Raw genomic sequence first — 12823 nt, 5'->3', positions numbered from 1 at the left:
GAATGTCACCTCCCCAGGCATATTTCTCACAAGCCCCCGGATTTCCCTCATCTTAACACTTCCTGCACTTGTAAGGACCCCACGAGGGCAGGGATCACATTGTCTTGGCCACTTCTGAACCCCAAGCACCTGGCATATAGTTGGTGCTCAGTGAAGACAGGCGAATAAAGATGTAGCCCAAGTAGAATCAAACCCCTGGCTTATGAAGACCTTAACCTCCGGGCGCTGCCCCCCACCTCAGCAGCACCCCATAGTCCTTCCCTGAAGTCCGGAAGAAGCCATCAGGCCTGAGATACTGCGTGCATCTTCCCCTCCTAACAGCAAGGAAAGGCCGGCCAGGGGCAGCTAGGGGCCTCCCACTGCCCCCCACCCAGGGGTGCAGTCAGACAGACTCAATTCAGTTAATTTTACCATTTATCCCCAAAGAGAGAAGGCATCTAGCGTTCAGACACAACCAGATACAGTTTGATCTGATTCAAATAGCTTAAAAAACAGATTCTCCTGAGCACCAGCCTGGTCCAGGGGACGGACCCAAGGGGCAAAGGCAAGGAACCAGCTAACGATCATTTCTATTTACATGGAAAATCTCTGCACAATTAAAAAATTAAAGTCGTTGGGCCAGTCCAGTGAAGAGGTAATAAGGTGTTTATTACAAACTTTTTCACCCGGAGGCAGTTAAACATTTATAATTTAAAACCCAGCCCACTACAAAAAGGGGGGAGACGGGGATAAAAACTGTGCAACATTGACAAAAGGACCGAGAGAGTCAAGGCCCGAGGAGGGAGAGCCCCAGGGGCCTGGGGTCCCTCCTCTCCCAAGGCCAGGAGCAGCAGCAGGGTGGGCACTGGGGGTGCCCCCGGCCCCTGCACGGCCCTCTCCAGGTGGGGCGGTGCCCCCAGGAAGAGCCATCAGTAGTGTGTGTTCATCGTGCAGAAGGAGAGAGAGCCACGGCAATTCAGGAGCATCCTGGGCGGGACGGGGGCCTCAGTCACCCGCCTGAGCCCAGACACGGAGGTGTTCGGGCACGTGGGGGGTGTGTGTCAGGGCTGGGATGGGCCTAAGGGCCTTGGGGAGCGGGGACAGGGGCTCCCGTCCCTCCTATCCCTCCCCAGGAGCGTGCCCCACCCCACCGTGCGGCAGCACCCAGAGCCCCTACCTCCCCCGTTGCTGAGGCCGTACCCCACGGCCACTCGCTGGGAACGCCAATCACCACAGCTCCTGCGTGGGCAAAGACAGGGCCGTCACCACCCACGGGGGCTGCAGACGAGGACCCTCATTCCCAGGGCTCTCCTGGAACGTCTCCCGGCACCGGGGGCCCAGCCCTGCAAACCTGAGTCACTCACCCTCGGCCCCCCTCCAGCGTGCTCTGGATCTCCTTCAGGACGCCTGCAGGGCAGGGGGCAGGGGTGGGGAGCAGAGGCGTGGTTGAGGCCAGCTGGGGCTGGGCCAGACACCCCCATTTTCTGCCCCTTCTACTGATGGGGTGAACGGGCCTGCCCCCCTTCAGGAAACCGGCCCTCGTTCCCACCCTGGCCTTCCAAGCACGCTGCCACCGCTCCCCCCTGCACATCCCTCCTGCCGGCCAGCCCACCAGCCCCTGCCCTGACTCACTCTCGTCATTGAGCAGGGCGTGCTCCATCATGGGGCTCGACCTCCTCTCTGGAAGGCAGAGGCCAGGCCAGGTGAGCCTTGGGCCCTCCTCTGCCCCAGCTCCCTGCTTCTGGGGGTGGGGTTGCTGAAGCCTGAGCCCAGGACTGGAAGGGAAGCTGTTTCGACTCCCAGCCCGAACACCACCTGCTCACCTGGGATCCCCTTCCCTCCCCAGGTGTGCTCACAACGCCTCGGCCCCCCACGCCCCTGGCCCCAGAGAGGCCTGTCTTACCCTCTCCATCACTCTGGCTCCCTGAGTTCCTGTGGAGGAGAGACAGTAAGGATCGGGGGCCACTAGGCTCCCCGTTCTGAAAAGCCCTGGTCCCGTGAAGGATGAGGTCGACTGACCAGCTTGCATGGGAGGGTGGGGCATACAAAGCGGGGCAAGGGGGCAGAGTTGGGAGGGTGGGCTGAGTTCACGGGGGAAGGGGACTCTGACCAGCCCCCAGGGGGCACCCCAGGGAGGGTGGGGTGAGGAGGGGCTGGAGCAAAGGCCACCTGCCCTTTTACCCACCTGGCTCGGCCCAAGGCCTTCTCAGGGCCCGATTTGTCGCGGAGACGGCTGTGGTTCTTCGTTTCTGCTGAATCCACCAGGCACCGGGGCTCAACCAGCCACTTGGTGGAGAGAGAGAAGCGCTCAAACTCGGAGGGTGAGATCAGGTAGAAGCCTGGGGGGTGGAGAAGCCTGGCAGGTGAGGCCAGCCTGAGTCTCCCGGGCCTTGTGGCTGCCAACAGAGCTGCCCCCCCAGGGGGGGATTAGGGGCCAGAGCCTCCCAAAGTTCTCTGCCTGAGGAGCCTGGCCTTGACCGGAATACCCCCGACTGCCCTTCCCAGAGGCCCTCGCAGCACAGCAGGACCCCCAAACGCAGCCCTGCGGACAGAGGTCCCGACACGCCCACCGCTTGCACACCTTGGCCGTATTTGGTGAAGACGCAGGAGGCGATGCCGCTGACGTCCTCCCGGCGGATGCAGCTGTACCGCACCTGGGGCTTGAGCAGGGGCAGCGAGACCACCTGGATGTCGCCCAGGTTGGTGAGGACGGCCAGGTGGTGCTCCCCGTAGTCCTCGGCTCGACAGCTGCCGAAGCGGGCCGCGCTGACCCGCCGCACCCGCGAGCCCTCCAGGGCGGTCAGCTTCAGCTTCAGCCTGGCGCTGACCTTGGGCAGCGTGAACACCTAGGGCACAGGGCAGCCGGTCACACCCGCAGCCAGACCAGTTTGCAGAGCTTCATCCGGTCAAGCGAGGACTTCCCGCTTCCCTGCCCGATGCTGCCGCCGGGCCTGGCCCTCAGATGTGTGGTCACGGCACTCAGACTGCGAGGACGCCAGGGCCTCTTCCTTCCCTGTCTGTGTTTTCTGTCCCTTCCCCAGACACAGGTCCTGCTTCAGTGTCCCCACCACTGACCCTGGGGCCCGGGGGCTCCATCAAGACCCCGCTTCTTTCCTGTGCCTCTGCAGCCCTCACACAGCAACTACAGACACAACTTTAAGTGAGTCCCAGCCATTGTCATTTGTGCCGGGGATTCCTGGGGGACCCCACCTCCTCCCATAAGGCACCTTGAACTGCTCCTCCGACACGACAAGCAGCTGGTGGCTTCCCTGCATGTCGGGGCTCTTTGACAGGTCGTGGGCCACTTCCAGGGGCTCGGGAAGGGGCACGCTGTGTCCGTCCAGCACTAGGATGCCCACCACGGGCGCTCGGTGCATCAGCTGGATCTCCTTGGCTGCAGGGACGGAGGTAGGCGGTGGGGCTGGTGGTTGGGCAGAGGACGAGGCTGGAGACACCATCCCGCTCCCAGCCGAGGCAGACAAGTGCTCTCCCCCTGCCCAGCACTCACCCTGCTCTGCCCGCACCGGCTCATCCATTCTCCGCTCGGCGGGGGGCACCCGCAGGGCAAAGGCGTAGACGGTACCTCCATTGGTGCCAGCCCACAGCGAGGGGCAGTGGCGGGAGCCTGCCAGGAGGCAAAGGTTTACATCTAACCCCTGGCTCTGGGGGTCAGGGGGAGCCAGGAGACCTGGCTCACTACCTGTGTGACTCCAAGGTCAAGTCACCAAACTTTCATAAACCTCAATTTCCTCCTCTGTAAAATGGAGCTGCTGTGGGCCCTGCCTACCTCCTGGGTGTAGATGGGAAAGGCTGGGAAGGCTCTCTGACAACCAAGAGCCCCATGCAGATGATCCCAAACCCAGGACAGCTCGGCCCTCGAGATACAGCAGCAGACAGCCCTCAGCCCACCCTTGCCCTGGCAGAAGAGAAACAGCCAGAGAGCTTCTAGAGGGCCTGCTGGGTACCAGCAGGCACGTGGCATGTCCCAACGCTCGCAGCCACTGTAGGAGGAAGCTATCCCTCCACTTTACAGGGGGAGAAGCAAGACCCAGAAAGGCTAAGTGACACGTCCAAGGTCACACTTCTAGAGAGTGGTGGAGCCTGGATACGAAGCCAGGGCAATCAGACTCGGAGACCCAGGCACGGGAGGGAAAGGGGCGGGCGGGGGCTCCAGTCTCCCCTTGCTCACAGGCGGAACCCCTCTTAGGGGTGCACCAGCCAGCAGCCTCCGACACGCCCTCACACCAGAGGGCCCCCCACCTCAAGCTGGCCACTCACTGTCCCTCAGGTAGGTGTCAGCGAAGTAGAGGGTCCGGACAAAGCCCGTGAAGGAGTCCTCCGCCGAGCGGGCCTCGATCTTGCGCTGCACGGGCGCCAGCTCCATGTTCTGCAGGCCAGTCCTCTCTGCCCTGCTGCTCCCCTCCTGCACCTGCAGTGGAGTGGGCCAGGCCTGAGGGTGGGCTCTGGCCTTCCTTCCCGGGGGCATCCGATTGCTCAACAGCAAGCCTTCCAGGAAGACTGGCCACAGCCCCTGCCATCACCTGCCTGGTAATACTGACTGAGGACGTGGCCCTGAGGCATTACAGTGACTGCCTTTCACACTTAGGGAAGCCGAGGCATAGAGAAGCAGTGTGACGGATCCGAGGTCACAGGGTTGGTGGGGGTCGGGGGTGGCCCAGAGCCCGAGTCTGTGGCCAAAGCAGGCGGGGCAGGGAGGGGTGGTTGGGACCTGCCGCTGGCTGCTCCGGGCTGTGCCTGGGCTCGTGCCCGGCCTCGGCCTCACCTCTCCCGGAGGGCCAGCAGGCCGCCGCTTCCTGCTGGACACCCGGCTGCGACGTATCCGGCGGAAGGACTGGCGCAGGGACTTCTTTAGGGACTTCACACGGGACAGCGGGCCCTCCAAGGCTAGTTGGTCATTGGGGTGCAGCGTGCACCTGGGGGGACGTTGGGCCATCAGCGTGGCCAGGGCCTGAGGGACCTTGCCAATCCAGGCACCAATCCCAGACCCGGGCCCCGTCCACCCCGGGAGGTCTGCTCACTTGACAAAGACCTGCCGCCGCTGCTGGTGGTCAAAGAGGCCAAAGCCGTGGCTGGTGCCGAAGGCCACGAGCCGCCACTCGGAGTGCAGGGCCAAGGAGGTGACCACAGCCGGGGGCTGGCACTGCACCAACACAAAGGGCTGGAAGCCGGGCTCGAAGTGCACGGGCCCTGGGCGGGCACACAGGCGCTCGTGACCCTTCCAGCGGTAGCCCTCCTGGTCCTGCAGCAGGTCAGCCTCCACCTGCTCCACGGCGTGCTCTGCCTCCTCGTCATTCAGCTCCAGCACCAGCACCTGGGCGGGGCGGCAGATGGGCTGAACCACCCCCGGCACCAAGGGACAGCGGGACCTCAGGGACCCTAACGGCAGGGACGGCAAAGGACCCAAGATCCACGCCAAGGCCAAGGGTCAGAAGTACCCAACCTCTGGCTCTTAATCCTGATTTCTGGAGGAGAAAGGCCTCCCTCTAATGGGATCAGGGAACTTCTATTCACTGGGAGAAGTCAGAGCCACAGGGGCAGGTGATGCACCAGGGGGGGCGCTCAGGAAGCTGGTTCCTGGCCCTGCTGCCCCCCAACACTGAGAAGGAAGCTCGTGGGCCTGGACGCTGCCCAAAGTCACCTGATCAGCCCTCCCCACTGCTCCCCACGCCCAGCCCGGCCTGCTACCTGCCCTGCTGTGCCGGCCACAGCCAGGTAGCCACTGTATTTGCAGAGGAAAATCTTCTGGATGCCCAGCCGAGGATCGTCACTGTAGGGGTCAAAGGAGCCCACCTGACAAGGGAGAAGAGCTCCGTGAGGGGCCATAAGCGCTGGGCCTGGCCCGTCCCCGCCCTCCCTGGTTCCCAGGCTCCGGGCCTCACCTTGCGGAGGGGGGGCCACTCGTCCTCACCCTGGGCATTGAGGCTCTCGTTGGGGTCTGTGTCGGTGAGGAACACCCGTACCGTGCTGAGTTTGTAGAGCAGCCGCAAGCAGACGCCCGAGGCATCCCAGAACCGCACTGTGCCGTCCTCGTGCCTGTGGGCAGAGCCCGCCTGCCGCCCGTGAGAAGGATGCCGGGCCAGAGGTGCCCGGGACTGGCACGCACACCCCCCGAGCTCTGCTCCCACCCCACACGTCCCACTAGGCGGGAGAGTACGATCAACGTCACCTACCCCGTGAGCAGCAGGTCCCTCTGGGGCGGGGCCGGGGCCAGGCTGGTGCCACCGTCAATAGGCCACTCCTGGAGGAGATGACGGAGAAGTTCATGGGCGAGCCTGGCTCGGGGCTGGGGCGGGGCTGGGGCCGGGGCCAGACCTACCATGGTGGAGAAGTGTGTGTTCTGCCGGCTGCCGGCAGTGATGATGTGCTCCCACAGCTTCAGGGGGATGTTGGAGACATGGTGGGAGCAGGTGATGGCGGAGCAGTGCAGGGAGGCCAGGTAGGGAGGCTGGACCGGCGGCCAACCAGCCGTCTGCAGGTCAATCACGACCAGCTCCTCCTCAGCCAGCACTACCAGGGCATAGGGGTCATCAAAGGCTGTGGGGACAGGCCAAGGGTCAGGGGCTGCAGGAGCCACTGGGAAGCAGTCTGTCCAGCCTGGCCCTGTAGAATCTGAGGCTCTAGGGGTGGAGCCAGGGAACCCACGTTTTAAAAGCAAGCTCCAAATCCAACAATGCATAAAAAAGAATTATATGCCACGACTAAGTGGGATTTATCCCAGGTATGCAAGGCTGCGTCAACTTTCGAAAATCAATTAATGAAACCCATTGCATCAAGAGGCTAAAAAAGAAAAATCGGGAACTCCCTGGCGGTCCAGTGGTTAGGACTCCATGCTCTCACTGCCAAGGGTCCGGGTTCAATTCCTGGTCGGGGAACTAAGATCCCACAAGCCGTGTGGCGTGGCCAAAAAAAAAGAAAAATCACATGATCATAGCGATAGATGCAGAAAAACTATTTGACAAAACCCAACATCCATTTATGATAAAAAAAAAAAAAAACCTCTCAGTAAACTAGGAATAGAGGGGAACTGCCTCAACTTTGATCATCAATGTAGAAAATCGAAAAGAATCGACCAAAAACTGGCCCTGGCTCCCAGCATGCTGTCAGGTGTGAGGAGGGAAGAAGAGGCTGAGAAAGGAGGAAAAGCAGGTTCGGAGTCTCCCTCCAAAAGGCCACCGGCGAGGCTGGGAGAACACAGCCCAGGGTGTCCTGAGCAGGCCTGCCTCCCTCACCTGGAGGCCTCGGGCCTGTCAGGTCAGGGTCATCTAGGGAGGAGGCCCGCCCTCCTGGAGATCTCCCGCCAGGCCTCCTCTCTAGGTTTCGACACCAGCCCTTTCTGGTCTTGCCTGTCACCCAATTTAGAAAGCTGACTCAGGGCTTTGTTGGCCTGGCTGAGTTCCAGGAGACCAGCTCAGCTGGCCCACACTGCTACCTGCCCCACCTCCCAAGGAGGGCTTCACCATGTCCAGGCCAGGAGCCCTTTGCCTCAGCCGGGTGGCTGTTAAGCCCAGCAGTGCAGATCTGCCCACCTTTGGGCCAAGTCCCAGCTGAGCCGGGGAAGGGCAAAGAGAGTTTGGGGTGGATGGGAGGTGTGGCCGGCAAGGACAAGCCACAGGCCAGCAGGGAAGGAAAGGGAGCAGCCTCGGGGACACTAAGAGGAGGTACAATGGGGCTTAGGGACTCAGGGATGGCAGCTTTAGGAACGCCTGCAGACCCTTCCTCTTTGTTTATGGATGGGGGTGGGCCCGATCCCCACACCTCCTGGTGGCCTGCCCTCCACACTCACTCCCGCTCGCCTACCAGCCTCAGGGTTCGCCTGAATGAGGACAGTGAAGTCGATGACACGGGAGGTGAAGTCAAAGGCTGTCTGCTGGCCGTTGTGGACCACTGAGATGCAGTGGCGGTCCCCATAGCTGGCCCGCGGCATGCCGCCCTGGAAGATGGTGAAGGGCAACCTGGCAGGCACAGAAGAGCAGGGGGTGGGCTGCTGACACCGCCCCAGAAGCCAAGGGCTGAGCCGGCCGTGGGGTGGTCCTGTGACTGGCCTCTGCAGCAGGGCCTGGGATGGGGGCTGGTCTCAGTGTAAGTGCTCACTCAAGGTCCCCAGGAGGGGCTGGGGTGGACCCCCGTCTCTTCCCAACTCAACAGCCCAGGAGAACTTGGGGGCAAGCAGCGGAGCACGCAGGCTGCAGGCTCTGAGTCTCTGCCGCCACTCCCGTTTCAACCAGAGTGCCCCCTGCCCCCCTTTTCTGCTTATACATCAGGTCTCCCTGTATGATTCTGTTTGAAGAAACAGGTCTGCTCCTAAGACAGAGTTTGGAACCTGCTGATCTGAATCGTCTCTCCAGGAGGGTGGAAGGGAAAGAAAGGGAATGAGTTTTCAGGAATTAGTCAGAGAGAGGTATGACTGGCCCACCCTCCCTTCCCTGGAGACCCGGATATGAGACCCAAAGGCAGTCACTAGGCACCATCTCCCCCAGGCAGAGGTTTGAGCAGCCTTTCCAGCTCCCCAGGAAAGCTCTAGAAAGGGAACAGGACAGAGCACTGATACCTACCCCTGCTTGGTGGTCAGCCAGAAGATTTTGGTAATAGCTTTGCAAGGAAAAGGGCCTAAAAGAAAAGGAAATACCTTGAACGGTCCTCCCGCTCTCAGAGGCCCGTGGGTCTGCAGCACAGATCCCGCATGCCCACGGAGCAGATCTAGGCTCGGGAGTCTTGCTCTGAGCAGTTCCCACAGAAAGTCACAGTGGGTGTCAGAAAACCCGCTGTGTGGCTTTGGACACAGCCTTCACCCTCTCTGGGCCCCAGGTTTTGCTTCTATGAGTTGGACACCTACACCTGAAAGCAGGAGAGACCGACTGGGGCCAGAGAGGACACCGCCTTGCTCACTGGAAGGCGGTCCCAGGTGGCGGGCAGAGCACTGACCGTAAGGCACACAGCTGCGCAGGGGCTCCGGTTGCAGGGTGTCACTGGACACGGGCCACTGGCAGTAGCTGCCGTCAGAATGGCAGCTGACAATCAGATGCCCGTCCCGCTGCCAGCAGACGTTCTCCAGTTGCTTCACGGTGGGAAAGGAGAGAGAGAGCGCGTGAAGGCTGGGATCAGGGGTGCGGTCCCATCGCCTGCACCCCCATGCCTCAGACGGGGACTGGATGTGTTATGTGGGGCCTGGGAGAACCATGTGGCACCGCTACCTGGCTGCTGAGGAAATGACAGAGCACACAGCTGCCCTGTAGGTCCCAGATGACGACAAGGCCCCGGCTGTAGCCAACGAGGATCTGGTTGGGGTTCCGGGGATGTTCCTGCAGAGCCTCCACCATCTCAAATGCCCGCCTGTGGCAGACCTCCTCTGGCAACCTGGGCGAGGGCAGCACCGTGAGCCCACGTCACTGTCCACCGATGGGGCATGGCTGAGAGCACGGCACAGCCATGCCCGGCATCCCCCGAAGCAGGGGGCACTGAATGTGCCAGCATGGAAAGGCTGCCAGGACACATCATCAAGGGGAGAGAGAAGCAACGCATAGAACAGGGCAGCGATAGAGAAAACCCCCTAAGGATGCAAACACAGGTGGCACATCTATAAGGAAAAGCAAGGAAGTGATTTCCAGAAAAGTCGATGTGGTGGTTACCTCTGGGGGAGGGAGGGAGCTGTGACAGAGAAGGGCAGGTGGGGGACCCTGGGGGGCTGGCAAAATTTTGTGTTTGCCCAGAGCTGGTTGCACAGACGCTCACTTAACAAGAATCCATTAAACCGTACACTCAAACTTAGTGCATTTCGGTAAGGTGTTGGTGTTTCATAAAAAAAAAGTTTTTAAGACCTACAAAACAAAACTCTCTATGCCAGTTGGCCTGGCCTTGAGCCTTGACCCCCTCCTCCTTTTCTGGGCCTGGAATGCTGATGTGAAGTTTGGAGGTGCTACAGCCAACAGAAGACCGTGAGGTGGCAGGCACAGGACCAAGAGCCAATACCGAGGAGGGCGAGTAGGAAACAGAAACAGCCTGGATCCCAAGGGCATTTCTACGCTCAAACCCAAACCAAACCCTCTACATTTAGAACAAAGATTTAGACCAACAGGAGGGGTTCCCAGGGCACCCAGGCTGGGAAAGCCCAGCAGGGGCTCCTCCTCGACTAGACTCCCACGGGCGCGGGTAAGGTGGGCACTGGTACAGCCACACACTGAGGAGCAGGTCCTTCCGCCGTCCTGCCCACAGGCCAGGCGCCCTGGCTGAGCACCAGCCGTGCCCGCCACCCTGTAAACAGTCCTGCTCTGACCATGGTCACGCTGCCCTGACTCTACCGTGCCCGGCGCTCAGAGGGACCCAGCCCCAAGCAGGAATCCTCCCAACCCAGCAATGCCCAGCCCTGCTTGACCATCACCCGGGGCCTGACGACTATGAGTGTTACAAGCCTGGTCCAGAGCCCTGAGGAAGGTCGGGCCTGAAGCAGCTCCACAGCCCAGCACCCTGGCCTCCTCCCTGCCCTTCTTCACTGCAGAACACTCCACGGCCATCAACCTGGCTCCTGTGAGCTCCTGCCGGACTCCTCCATCCCCTCCTGTTTTGGGCCCTGGCCCCCCTCCGCACCCAGACCTGATCTGACTCCCTCTCTCCCACGGACACCACCATTAAGGAGCAAAGATTCTGAAACGATCTCAAGAAACCTACAGGTTGTGGCCGCCGGGGATTTGGGGCCATGGAGCCTGCATGCAAACGAACACGTGGCAGAGACTCCAAAACACAAGCATCAGCAGAAGCTGCCCAGCGGATGCAGGGAGGTCTGGGCCCCGTCTGCCCCACTGTGGAGCCCCGGGGCTTTGAAAGAGGTGGTATCAGTGCCAAGAAGGCTGGACTGAGAGTTGGTATCATTGCACAATCATTTTGAGCCTTGTTTTCCTTTTAAATGAGGTGACGAGTTACTCCCAAGACCCCTTTTAGTGCTGGGATGCTAACTCTTTTTTGGGGGTGAGATTCTCAATTTGGGGGACAGGTGGAGAGCTGAGAGTCTGTCCTCCCATCCCTACAGACTTCCCAGGAGAGAAATTATAAGCTCCTGAGGCATAACCGGGATGGAACAGAGAAGGCCACTCGAGGGGACAGGTTCCTCAGGGCACGAGGGTCTCCGAGCCCGGGGCTCACCGCTGCAGCACGGCATCTGAGCTGATCGTCCGGTCCTCCAGCATGCGGAAAGCCGGCAGCTGCACCACGAACACACTGCCGCTCTCGGTGCCCAGGTAAAGCAGCTGGCAGGAGGAATGCGGCAGGACCACGGTGATCTGCGTGGCACTGGGGGCGGCCCTGCAGACGGGAATGATGGCCCGTGAGCTGGCTCTGACCAGGCAGGCGGGACCCACAGATAAGATCCCCCGACTCCCTCAGCGGCCCCAGGGAAGGCCATGCCTGTCGGGGGGGAAGCAGGCCCGTGAGGTCCTTTGATGGGGTCCAGCGACTCAGGCCCGGACAAACATATTGTTTTTTTTTCTGCCAAGACAGGAGACAGATGGCAGAGAGCTGGGGCTAAGAGGCAGAAAAACATCCCTTGGCACCTCCCGCGTAGGCTCCGTGTGGGGTTGGGGGGAGGCGGGCCGCAGCCCTGCCAGCTCCTCCCAGGGCACCCTGGAGTTGGTGCACGGGTCAGGCTGGCTAGGAGAGCAAGAAGACTGAGTTCTTACCCTGGGGGGCCACGCAGCGTGAAACTCTCATCTTCCTGCAGCTCTGACACCCCGCCTTTGACCTTCAGGCTCCACAGGTGCAGGCTGTTGTCGTCCAGCAGGGTGACCAGCTGGCACTAGGCAGGAAACGGGGCAGAAGCGTGCTGTCTCGTTAACCAGGGAGGGACAGCATTCACCGTGACCTTTACACACTGGGGCGGCCCAGCCTGTGCGGGTCATTTCAAAGAGCCCCAGAACCAAGAGACCCCTGGCTACTGTTAGGGTGGCCGTGAACCGCAGCTGGGGAAAGGCAGGTTTGTCCCGGGTCCTCCCATCAGCACCAAACCCAGGGCCACCAAATGCCTGCCTTTCCATACGTCCTTTCTGGAAGCTGTGAAAGTAAGAAGGGCATGGGGGCAGGGGGGGCCTCACCTGGCCAGGCAGGAAGTGGATCTGCACTACCGCGTTGTTCTCACGGTGCAGCCCCATGAACTCCACCCCCGGGGCACCATAGCTGGGAGTAGCAGGCTCAGGAAAAGCTCCAGAAGGCAGGACACCACCCCTTGGCCTGCCCTCTGGGCCCACGTGGCAAGGAGTGTAAATACCCAGGAGCAGAGAAGGGCTCGCCCTCTCCCCAGGCAGCTGGGTGGGGGGGTGTTTAGGGTGGGGAGGAGACAGCAGGGGGCCTGGCCCAAAGGCACCAGGCCAGTAACCTGACCCCTGAGGGTAAAGCCAGCCAACCAGGGAGAGCTGTCGAAGCCAGGAGGGGTGAAGCATTATCTTGGCAACTGTTAGGCTGTTCACTGTACCTCCACCTCCCCCCCACCCCCACCCCACCGAAACCCACAACCTGAACTCCAACAGACTGTCAGCTACCACGTGGTGGCACCTGTGAGAAGACGCACAGGGCACCCGTGGGCCCACCTACGGCAGCCATGGCCGTGAGCCTTGGCGCTGAGAATCGTAACCAGGCTATGGCTGTGGCCTGGCGATGATTAACCAGCTGAGGGAGGGCTGAGTCGGTGGAAGCTGGGCCTCTGCCCTCCTGTGTACACACGCCCTGCAGCCTAGCGCTGCTGACTTGCACCCCCAGGCTCCCCGCACCTGCCCTGCAGCAGAGGAGGGAGTTACAGCTTTGCTGGAGGAGGTGCCGGCTGGGCTCTCCACGGGTGGTCCCC

The 12823-nt window shown here is 61.3% G+C and overlaps 1 protein-coding gene across 6 annotated transcripts in view; it reads right to left on the bottom strand.

Annotated features, from left to right (window-relative positions):
- Positions 1-627: 627 nt before the first annotated feature.
- LLGL2 (LLGL scribble cell polarity complex component 2) overlaps positions 628-12823 on the bottom strand; it is a 32984-nt gene continuing 20788 nt past the window's right edge. For 3 of the 6 annotated variants that reach the window (XM_068530036.1, XM_068530038.1, XM_068530037.1), the window contains 22 exons: positions 12078-12159; positions 11667-11782; positions 11134-11292; positions 9192-9354; positions 8923-9055; positions 8553-8607; positions 7798-7952; positions 6171-6534; positions 5880-6033; positions 5686-5790; positions 5019-5311; positions 4763-4913; positions 4258-4408; positions 3488-3604; positions 3207-3373; positions 2561-2825; positions 2165-2318; positions 1883-1911; positions 1612-1659; positions 1344-1386; positions 1157-1218; positions 628-966 (listed from right to left, as the gene is read on the bottom strand). In XM_068530036.1, the coding sequence (XP_068386137.1) occupies positions 956-966; positions 1157-1218; positions 1344-1386; positions 1612-1659; positions 1883-1911; positions 2165-2318; positions 2561-2825; positions 3207-3373; positions 3488-3604; positions 4258-4408; positions 4763-4913; positions 5019-5311; positions 5686-5790; positions 5880-6033; positions 6171-6534; positions 7798-7952; positions 8553-8607; positions 8923-9055; positions 9192-9354; positions 11134-11292; positions 11667-11782; positions 12078-12159 (2977 nt within the window). In that variant the 3' untranslated portion in view covers positions 628-955. The remainder of the gene's footprint in view (positions 967-1156; positions 1219-1343; positions 1387-1611; positions 1660-1882; positions 1912-2164; positions 2319-2560; positions 2826-3206; positions 3374-3487; positions 3605-4257; positions 4409-4762; positions 4914-5018; positions 5312-5685; positions 5791-5879; positions 6034-6170; positions 6535-7797; positions 7953-8552; positions 8608-8922; positions 9056-9191; positions 9355-11133; positions 11293-11666; positions 11783-12077; positions 12160-12823) is intronic. The other 3 variants (XM_068530041.1, XM_068530039.1, XM_068530040.1) reach the window with 3 other exon arrangements.

This window comes from Eschrichtius robustus, chromosome 20 (assembly GCF_028021215.1).
Source record: "Eschrichtius robustus isolate mEscRob2 chromosome 20, mEscRob2.pri, whole genome shotgun sequence".
Lineage (NCBI taxonomy): Eukaryota > Metazoa > Chordata > Mammalia > Artiodactyla > Eschrichtiidae > Eschrichtius > Eschrichtius robustus.
The sequence above is the reverse complement of the archived record's forward strand: the minus strand, read 5'-3'. Positions and strand labels throughout refer to the sequence as shown.